Below are 11,093 nucleotides of genomic sequence, written 5' to 3'. Positions count from 1 at the left end.
GGCAGGCTGCAACGCTGCAAGAGGAGGTTGACTGACTGCTAGGCTGCTGCAGGCAAGGCAATGACATGCAGTGGTGACAACAGTGATTTTTTACTAACAGGTCAGATTCGTAACGCATAAGGAATCTTCAGATTTTCTGGGGCGAAAGAGCCATTTTTAGCCTATGTGAAATTAATATTAATACCTATACTTCAGCTGTTCCCAAACCCGTTTGTTGTATCTGATGGTTTTTAAGGAATGTGGCTGAATTAACGCACCACTGATGAATGGCTGCCCACCGACCCTCAGCGATTCCCTTACAGAAGTGCCAAGTCCCATGGCCCTGGACAAGGTATAAAACTCCCCCCCCCTCAAGGTGGTGTGACGGAGCATATCCTTTAACAGAGAATAATGAAACAGGGACCATTTCTAGGAAGCAAAAAACCCTCCCACTTCATGCCCTGCTCAAACTTTCACCCTCCGATAGAGGACAGCAACCCTTGAAATTTACTGTATTGCGTTGCTTCCACAACGCTGCAATGCTTCAACAAGAGGGCTGGCTTTGAATGGAGAGTCCAAAGTACAAAGGGCTTGCATGCTGCTTATCCAAGCGTGTAGACCCAGAGTCTGAAGCTGTCAGGAGAGCTCGGTCGGCAGTAATTACTGTTTGCATGCATGGAGCTTGATAGACCAAGGTGACATTTCTATCCCCTTCCTCCTCTCCTGCCACCCACCAGAAAAAACCCAAACCATTCAGCCATTACAGACCCAGAAAACATTGGAACTCCGTTCTGAAGACTTCCTTTGCTGAACTAATAATAAATATTGCCATGATGCGGTTTGTCACATTAATTTATTGTTGTTCTTTTTCTTTACATGGCGGACAGACAACAGAGCTTTCAGTCTTCCAGAGCAATGTTCAGAACCCAAGCATCAACCAGGTAATACCACATCTCCACACAGTTTATTTTTAATAAACTTCTCAGTATCAGCATTGTCATGAGAGCACTGCAGAGCTACCGGTGTCAGCCTCGCAAATTCTTACATGCAAAACCTGAGCTTTTTTCCCCACCCTCTCCTTGAATCTTCACAAGAACTTGTGGTATCAGTCAAGGGCAAAATTTCACGTTTCATCAGCAGGCACGGGGGAGGTTAAAAGTTTGCTGCAAAACTGTGAAATTTTGCCTAGGGAGAAAAAAAAAATGGCATACTTTCCTGAATTTGCTGTGAATAAAACATCCTCGTCATTCTAGAGAAATGACACCATTTTGAACTGATTCTTTTTTCTGCAAGAAAAATCAACCCCCCTTCCCTCCCCCCCAAAACTGTTTGTTATCTGAGGGAAAATGATGAAAAGTCCGGTGCAACCATCGGTTATTTCTTGTCAGTGGCATGGATATTCTTCTGCCACAGCTTAGACCATAATGGATCCTTCAAATAGACCGGTACAATATAAAGCTGTGTGCTGTGGTCTCTTGGTTGAGTAACACATGTTATAAAACTTTAAAAACGGAGCATTTACAACCAGGGACATAAAGACGTGCTTTTAAAATTGTAAATACATATTTACAGGCTTGTGTGATAAACCAGAATTTTTCTGGGAAAACTGTTCATATATCACAACAATTTACATACTTCTCTCCTTGAGTTTGTCTGTTATTATAGTTAATACCACTCTAAAAAAAGCAGCAAAAATAAATTGCACAAAAGTGACCTCTAATAACCTCATTGGTATGCCTTAAAGGCACTAAACTCAGCAGCATCCGTGCCAAAAACTCTGTACTTAATTTAACTTACTGTTGCTGGAAGTTGAGTGGGTTTCAGAAGAACTGATTGTTTACAGCAGGATTTGGGCTGCATGGCAAGAAAGCTCTTCCTTAGCAACAATCCTCAAGTGACCAGTGAAAATTTATACAGTTAAGTGTCATCTTCCACAAAATGCCTAACAAAGCTGCACTGGGAAAATCAAGGGCGTATCATACGGGTGCTTTAAGACAGAGTATATTGGAGCTGGGTTTTATCAGCACTGTATATTCATTTTTCAAAATGATCTAGATGCTGTCCAGACACACAGGAAGATAATTCCTGTTTGAAAAAACAGGGTTTACCATACTAATACTAGATGATGAGAGGAAGAAGAAAATGTGGAGAGAAAATAAAAAGAAAGACAATGTGCAAAACAAAAGTGAGCTAAACTGATTAGAGAGCTGCATGTGCACGCCAGCTTCTTTGAGATATACATAAGGCCAGGAAACTTAATTTCTGTGCTATTTGACCAAGATTTACCAAGCTGCCTAGCAGATTTGGATACTCACTTCCAGCTAGTTTTAATGAAGAATGAGAAACTCAGTCTTCCGAGGCTGCTGTGAAAAATGTCAGCCTTTGTTTGGAATTAGTACATCACATATTTCAAGAGGAAATTATTGCTAGCAAAAAGCTCAAGGGGGGACAAATCCTAGAGACTCTCCACTCTAGGAAAGAGACAGAGCAGCCAGCAATGGCACAAGCTCTCCCCACAAAGCCTGCATCTCAACGGTCTCACAGTCTTGAACTGGAAGCATCACTTCCAACATGGGAGGGGATGTAGCTTTTTATGGCTCATCTAGTTCTCAACACCTCAGCCTTCCCCCAAACCACAATTGCACTTAGAAAGCCTCCAATAGGGGTTTATCCAAAAAACGTCTAGCTAGGTAATACAACATCCCGAAGACCTTTTCTTTCCAACTCAAACGACATGTAGCTAAAACATTTTTACGGTGAACAAAACCAGTGTTTCTTGTTTAAAGCTTTTGTATTAATTTTGAACAATTTGATTTTCATCAAAACTATAAAAAATTAACTGTTTTCAGCAATTTCATACATATATATTAATATAGATGTCATATATATATATGAAGATATATATAAAATTGATCGTTTTTTTGACTTTTTCAGGGTGGCAGGAAGGAGTATCAACCGGGCACTTATTTTTTTCTTAACTAATGTGTGCATACACAGATGTCTGCTTATCTGTGCGGAGTGCAAAGACAAGGAGAGGAATAAATTGACTGAAATAAGGGGGAAATAGGGCAATCAACCCCCTTGACCTCCTTGAAAAATCCCAAACCCGGACGCTGCATTAGCGGGGATCCTGCAAAAACTTGTCTTGACAGAAGGAACCCTTCATCTCAGAGGTGAGATCTGCAGGGGCGCGGAGGAGCACCCCTGCCAGATGATGCACCTGTGTGTGATTGTCACCATTTTGGAGCAAGAGGTAAGAGACCTTTTTGCACTGCATTTTACCAACTGACCTGTACGTTTCTGCAACTTGTCTTTACTGGCTGCCAGCTACCTTCATGGATGACCTGTCTACAGGACCACTGAAACTAAACATGTCTGTACTGAGGGTCACAAACACAAGCTCCGTATTTAAGGAAAAGTGTTGCTTAATACTGCTTGATACTGTGTTTGATACTCTCATTAAATAAATAAAGCCTGACTATAACAAGAGTGCCAGACTGGCAACAAATGTAATGGCAGCTTTTGAGGAATGGATGCTTGTCCCTTTATGAAACTGGGCTATCAGTGCATTTCACAGAGATCACTTAACAGGTGGTCTTCCAAAAAACCCGTGGGTCCTGACGCACTTCGAAAGCAATGGCATCGTGCCCGTTAAAGCTAATGGTACAAAGTCAAGAGACTGGGGTACCCACAGACTTCAGATGTGGAAACCTCAGCAAAACCTACCACTCCCTTCAGTGGATTTTTGTGGGGTGCCCAGTTCTTTACCCGTTAGGATGTAAAGTAGAAACTAAAATGATGTAACAGTCTTTTCAGAATTTAATTGCATAGTATGTTAAACCCCTCTGTGTTCTACCAGAAAGAGGAGACTCATCCAGACCCAACAACTCTCTGAACACAGTTAATCTGCCTGCAAATGTCTGAACATTTCTCCACGCTATCCCACTGGCTGGTGATGCATGGACTCCACGTGGCAGGGGACCCTGAGATCACCCTCTCACCAGCATCCACAGTTCATCACTCTCTGGAGAGGGCAGAAGCCCTGCTCTGCGCTCTCTCCCTCTCCCTCTGGAAGGAAGGACAATATGACTGAAGTGCGCCATTGCTTCCAGCAGAAGAAACCGCTGTCCCTGCTATCTACTGAGGAACCGGTCTCACCTCATCCGAGAAAAAGCAGGAGAGGATAATGCTTGAGGATTACTTCACCTCACCTTTTCCAGTCAAAAGTTCCTAGTACCTGAAAATACACAGAGAGTTGCATTTAATCAGTCAGCTTTAAGATGAAGTAGTCAGAGTAACTGCCCCATTAACACTGAGCTGGAAGCAGGACAAGTCATTCAGCGAGTGCTGCACAGGGAAGAGATGCCCATGATTTAACTTTTGCTTGGGTTTCCCACAACTAAATGGTCTTTGCCACAGTTAGGGATGTTAACATTTCGTTAGCAACCACTCCCATTATTCGGGAGGTAGTAGACTTCAGAATTTTACTAACTTTTTCCCCCAGTGTTATTTTTTTGAACATATTTAACAAAGAATAAAATCTCAGGCTGCAGCATCTTGATTTTTCTGGCACTCATTCTCACCTTTAGCTTTACCCATATAAGTATAATGTTCCTTAGCTGTTACATCAGTATAAAGGAGGTGATTACCTGCATGTTACAGGTGGGGAAATGAAGAAGTAGAAGACAGTGTCTTCTTTCAAGTCAACCAACAGCAAATCAGTTCAGCTTCACCAGTAACACCGGACCAGGTCATTAATTTGTCCAAGCCCGTACAGCTCCACTACACCAGTTGATCTCACCACAACCCCAAGTAATGTTTTTGTATGTTATCGTGGCACTGCAATTTCCATTGTGATACTGGTCTTTGAGCTTCTGGCACTCAACCAAAGCAGCCAGCCATAATACACATTCTCAGGCATACTTTTTCTGGTCAGTTAATATTTGTTCAGCGTTTACCCATTCAGCTTAAAATATCTCAGAGGACTTTGCCCACTACTATGACAAGATACAAATACCACTCCTTCCCAGACGTGGACAAACCCCATCCTCACAAAACTTACCACCATCTTTAGGCTCCCCACAGGATCCAGAGGAGCAACACCACAGCTCTTAAAGCTCATAAATGGAAGAAAACTCTCCATTTTCCATGAGGCTGAAGAGCTGGCTCTGCCCCAAGAGATCCTCTTGATCCAGAGTATATAAGTACACATCACTAGAGAAGACCTTGTCCCTTGTGCTTGATTTAACTGAGACACCCTATTTTTCTGACATAGCTCTCCCCCTTCACGCCTGCTTTCTCATCAGTGACCAGTTACAACAAGAGCACCGACACTGCGGGTTTTCTGAGGCTCCGATAGTATCTGTAAAGCGCTTTGCACTCCTTGCCCACAGAACTACAAGGTAGGTAAGTTCTGCGCATCCTCCCGTGGCAGCGCCTGGCTGCATTGCTGTACCTGGTTTGGTTGGACATGCAGAAGAGTCTATTCCTTGAAGAAGTGGGATGCGGTGCAGTTGGATTTCTTGCATTGCCTGGTGCTGGTGTTATGCGAAGAGGAGGAGGGACATCTAGAGGCCATGCGGAGTCTGTAACTGTACAAAGAGGCAGAAGAAACTCACACACATGCTATTAGGGTACCGGGAGAAAAAAAGCAGAGACATGCTTTAGGGCCCTATAGGGCTTTAGTAAGCTATGAAGAAAAAAAAGCCCTACACTGCAAGTACTGAGGAGAGTCACTTCTGAAGGCAAGAGGTTGTTGGTTTTTTTTTTTCCTCTCTGTTCTGAACTTACCCTGTTAGTTTATTTAAGTAGGAAACAGACAACGTCAACTGGAAGCAGCATCCAGCCTCCCACCCAATGTCCCAGGCCCTCCAATTGGGACCGACACAAAAATCCACAGTTACGTAAAGAACCCAGTCTGTTTTCTCAGGACAGTCCCTACCAGGTTTTAAAATACATATTTATGGAAATGGAATTTTACTTTCCAGAAGCATGGTACCACACCTGGTCATTTTTCCCCGAGGTCAAAGCCTGCAGTACGCTTTTGCCACTGTAGCACTGGCAGACTTGACAATGACGCACACAGGTCACTACAGTGAGCCCTGCTACGCTGCCTTCATTGTAGAGAATATGTTATATCCCTTCCAGTTTTAAACTAACTCCAAGAATCCCAAAGTGAAAGTGAAAATCAGAGATTTTTAACTGACAGCATTCGATCTCTGTCAATGGTGATTTCAAGAAGAAAGCCTGAAAGCATGAGTCGAAGTAGAAAGGCTCATACCCTATTCTAAACGTACAATCTCAGTGCAAATGTAAACCCAAGCTAAATTTCCTTACACTAAAAGATTAGAAAAAAAAAACCCTATTTGTTTTTAAATTCAGCATCTTTTGCTATCTTGCACATACTTGTTCCTCCCTGGTACATGCAGGTGCATGTCTGCTCCCCCTCAGACCTGTGCACCCCCATACTTGCGGTAATTGCATACCTACCTTGTGTATGCAAATTCTTCAAAAGTCTAACCAAAACCAACTACTTACGTTCTTCCAAGGGAACATCTTTTGAAATGTAATTTTATTACATCACAACATGTCTAAGAAAAGTTAAAAGTTAGGTTTTTCTCCAGGTTATTTTTAGAGTTCAATATACACCCTTTGAAGGAGACTTCAATTGTTATTTATCCTTACACACAGATTTTGTAGTGCAGTGTGACTGCAAGTTAGACATAAAGAAGTGCAAAATTTTCCATTACAACACAAAAACAAAACCACAGAAGTTTTGAAAAGAAGGAATTCAATTATTTCCAAATTAAAATTTGTGGTTAAAACAGTCTGCCAAAGTTTTGTTATTGTTACATGTAAATCATACTCTCCAGCTTTTGTGAATTTAATACTGAAGCATTCATCTAGTGTCTTAGAATCAGAAAGTGATAATGAGGAAGTCAACAAAAGCCAGATTTTGTTGTCCCATATAAGGACTGTTACCAAGGGAAACAGCAGAATATCCAAAATAAGTTTAGTTTGTCTGGCTTCAGTTCTTTACTAAAACTAGAAGAGAGCAATTTTAGTTTCTTTTAATTTAGAACATTTCCATTTAAGTAATGCTTAATTTCAAAAAATTAATTATGACTTGTAAAAGTTCTTCTACAATCAATAACATCTGTATGTTATTGCATGCAATGAGCCAATGCCTAGATCCTGTGAGAAACCTAAAAAAAAGCCTCAAATCCAGTATCCGAGAAAATCTGACCTGCATTTGCAAATGCATATCCCTCACCCTCCCCCAAAACCAATACGCTAAAGGGATCCCTCACCCCCTAATTCCATCTAGCTTTAAAGCTAATAGATCATTGGCTTATTATCTGGAAGTTGAGGATTGGAGGAACCGGATAGAAAAGGATTGTTTTCCTAGATAGAAATTGAAATGGAGTTCTCAATGGAGTTCTCACTGTTGCCTTTGCGTTCTGCTCTCAGTCAGCTGTGAAACCACACGGCAAAGCACCGACAGCGGCCAAGCAGCGATGTTTGCTCTACCAAAGCGGTTTGGAAATCGGTGCCCTCCTCCGTGCCGATATTAAACTGAAGTGGATTGATAACTCTCTCTTTAAAAAGCCTCTTTAAAGAAATGCGGGGATGTCTGGATGTTTTGGGAGTAACTCCCTGGGTCTGCAAGGCAAGCTACTCTCCGAGGGGGAGGGGAGCCGAAATACCCCCATCGCATGTAGGAACAGTTATTGAGATCGCTATTTTTAGCACTGTCACTTTGCACCTGCTTTCACCATCACCCGTGCTGGGGTAACCGGAGACAGGCAAAAGAAAAGGAATTCTTAGACACCGTGCGCCGATGCAGCCAAGCAATACGGACTTTACCGGGAAGGGGCAAGGGGGCTGTACCCCAGCCCCTTCACACCACCGCGCACCGTCCGCATCCTGGACCAAATGTCAGCGGACAGACAGCACATCCTGTGCTACCTCCAGCCCTCTCAAGTCCATTGTTTAGGAGCAGTCCTACCCAGAAAAATTTTAAAAAAAAAAAAAAAGGGAAAAAAGAAGAAAAGGAATAGCATCAGAAAACATACTATGCTTGCAAGGAAAAGGGCACAGAAACCAAAGGTTAGGCAGCAGGAAGGATTTGTCTACACTGAGTTTTCTCTGTCATCTAGGACTTCTAAATCAGGACAAACAGTTCTGGTAAAGTACTAGCTATACCATAAATTAAAGCTAAACCAAAAGTTAAATAATGCCTTTTTTTTTTTTTTTTTTTTTTTTTTAACACACAGACAGGGCCTAAACCTCTCTCAACTGAAAGCACACCCTAACTAAAGAGGGAGACAGATCACTGAATTTGGTGAGACTCGCTACAATAAAAACACACTAAATCCCAGGTCTTACAGTCTTCCATCCTTGGATCTGAGAGTGTTTTGCAGCATGAGTCAGTACCATAATCTCTATTTTTCATATGCAGAACTGAGTCAGAAGGAAACTGATTTGCCAAGGTCGCCCAGAACATCTGCAGTCTTAAAGCAGAGGTAGGCGCAAAGGCAAAGGTTCCCCCCATCACACTGCATTACTATTCCCCAAGTTAAATTCTCTCCTGAACGCTTAAGAAGCTTCACCTTATTTGTCTAAACCAAATTCCTACTTCCATATATCTTCCTAGGCCACTGCGCCTTGAAATAAACAGCACACACGAACTAGGCGGCTAGTAAAAATGCCAGACCCTGGCACACACCCTTCCCTCAGACATTCTCAAAATACATTTGGTATTTTTAATGCAAATTACCTTGTCTTCTACCGCACTTGTGCAATTAACGTTCTTCTAAGTTGCTAGTTTAGCTCACTAGAAATGTCCCAGAAAAATAAGCCACGTTACTAGTGGGAATGAAGGCTGGCGTGATCTGATATTGCTGCTAGTCACACCGGTGAAATTCAGTGAACGGAGCAAAGTCATCGTACTATGTGATAAAACAGTCAGGTAATACAGATTCATGTTTTTACCTCAAGTAAAGTGTGTTCTTCTTGCAGGGCTTATACTTCTATGCTCCCAATATAAAAAACCCCATGCATTTGGTCCAAAATTTCAGACACACACACACACATACCAACATACTTCCTAACAATAAACGTGTCAGGGACATGTTCTATCAAAAGTACTTCCTACTCTTAAATAAAACAATTTCTACACTGACACAGACCGCCTTCTAAAATAATTGGCTGCCTGGGGAAAAAAAAAAAAGATAAAGAGGTATGGATGTTTAAGCCTAAGTTCTTGGCTTTGCAGAATTAGGCTAGGCAATTTTACAGGCCAGAAGGCAAGCAAGGGGGGTTTGAGGCATGGATAAATGAGATTTCTGGGCTTTCTGCACTCAGTGAGTACCAAAACATCGTGTTGCTAACCTAACTGGCATGTACTCTCTTGCACTAGCATATTGCTTAACGGAAAAGTAAATACACAAAACAAGGACTTGGAAAAACATCAACTGCCAATTACAGGAATAATTTTTAATATTATTTTTAAGTGAAACAAAATATTTAGCAGGACAAAAAGGTTTGTGGATAGAATTTTGTTGAGGAAGATGTCTCTCATTTCTGCGGAAGAGTCCTGCCTTTGTGCACAAAAAAATGGGGGGAACAGCAGAAAGCAAAAAGGATCTTCATGTGCTGTACTGCAGCTATTTCGAGACTTACATGTGTTTATTTATGAAAGGGGTGAAAAAGCTGGAACACGTCAGGATTTTATCTTGCAATCACGTGACGCTAAAGGACACAACATGAGTATTATGATTTTATGGTCAGGCCTTTCATGAATCTAAACTGGAAAAACCTGTTACTGAGATCCTCTGCATTCTCAACTTTCAAGAAGATACCTAGCAGCACTCTCTAACCACAGTGGTTCAAAGAACTTAATACCTTTAAAGTAGCATTGCTCCCCCACAATAACTCAAAAATTGTTTTGTTTCACACATGTGCTCGAGTTCAAGTTTCTTCATTGTTGATTTAGTTTCACTCCCAGTGAAATCCCACTTCAGACCACCATTAACTTCAGTGATGAACACCAAACCAACATGGAGACCCGTTGAAAGAAATCTCACACCATGCCTACAACTCACCTGAGGGACTACCTAAAATTAATGTATCAATACCATTTTACTTAAATATAACTAGATTTTCAAAAGCAACTAGTGATCTAAAGTAGCCACTTTAAAGGGATTCAGCACCGAGGATGGCTACCGAGCTCTTTCAGAAAATCAGTACTTCAAATTGAGTTCAAAGAAATTATTAGTCACTTTAAGAAATCTTGGTCTAGGTATATAAATGTAGATGAACAGTATCACGTCAGCAGTTTATCTTCCTGCCCTTTTAAAGAAGCACAGAGCATTGTGCGAGCCAAAAGGTGAAGAATGTTGGATTAAAAATAGCAGTACTTCTACACTGTCAAGTAATCTAATCTGATAATTTGATAAAAAATTTGCATCTACTGAATCACATTCATGAGAGAGGAAAAGCATGAGAAAACTTTATCACACACAGGGAAGACTATAGCTGATTTTATTTCGCTTTATGCACACATGGTCACTCCAAATGAGTTCAAACTGATTACTGAAGGCTAGCAGAACTAGTATGAACCCTCAGTCCTGCATATCTCTACATAAAAAAAAATGCACAGAACAAGATGTGCTTTCGATTTAAAAAGACAGATAAGTGAAAGCATTGGCCATAATGAAAGGGGAATACAACTTCAGTCTAACTCCCGTGACAGCAGAGTCCGGAGTGTGCAACTCTTCCAGGCAGCTCAGTGATGGAAGAATTCACGATTTCTCATCTTCCTGCCTCCTTCCACACTGCAGTGTTTAGCAGAAATCACAGCACCTAAATGAAACGCTAACTAAATTCTACCATCAAGTCACAGCTGGAACACGACTAACTGCTACGCACACACGATCTGCACAAGAGAGCGAGTTTGCTCAGTCCCTGAGCACTTCCAACGCAAACTCCCCCCCAGAGCAGCACCGGGGCAGCATCAGCGCTCACGGTCCAACCCCAAACTGCAGCAAGGACAACAGGCTGAGCTCTGTTTCCACTTGCTGCCAGGCCTTCAAATGCCCTTAGCAGGTAGC

General features: G+C 41.8%; 1 protein-coding gene across 7 annotated transcripts in view; it reads right to left on the bottom strand.

Moving 5' to 3' along the window:
* Nucleotides 1-819: 819 nt before the first annotated feature.
* PRDM2 (PR/SET domain 2) overlaps nt 820-11,093 on the bottom strand; it is a 75,001-nt gene continuing 64,727 nt past the window's right edge. For 6 of the 7 annotated variants that reach the window (XM_075027487.1, XM_075027484.1, XM_075027486.1 and 3 more), the window contains 2 exons: nt 5,435-5,570; nt 820-4,216 (listed from right to left, as the gene is read on the bottom strand). In XM_075027487.1, coding sequence (XP_074883588.1) covers nt 5,462-5,570 — 109 coding nt within the window. In that variant the 3' untranslated portion in view covers nt 820-4,216; nt 5,435-5,461. The remainder of the gene's footprint in view (nt 4,217-5,434; nt 5,571-11,093) is intronic. The other variant, XR_012650361.1, reaches the window with a different exon arrangement.

The sequence above is a fragment of the Buteo buteo genome, chromosome 5 (assembly GCF_964188355.1).
Source record: "Buteo buteo chromosome 5, bButBut1.hap1.1, whole genome shotgun sequence".
NCBI lineage: Eukaryota > Metazoa > Chordata > Aves > Accipitriformes > Accipitridae > Buteo > Buteo buteo.
The sequence above is the reverse complement of the archived record's forward strand: the minus strand, read 5'-3'. Positions and strand labels throughout refer to the sequence as shown.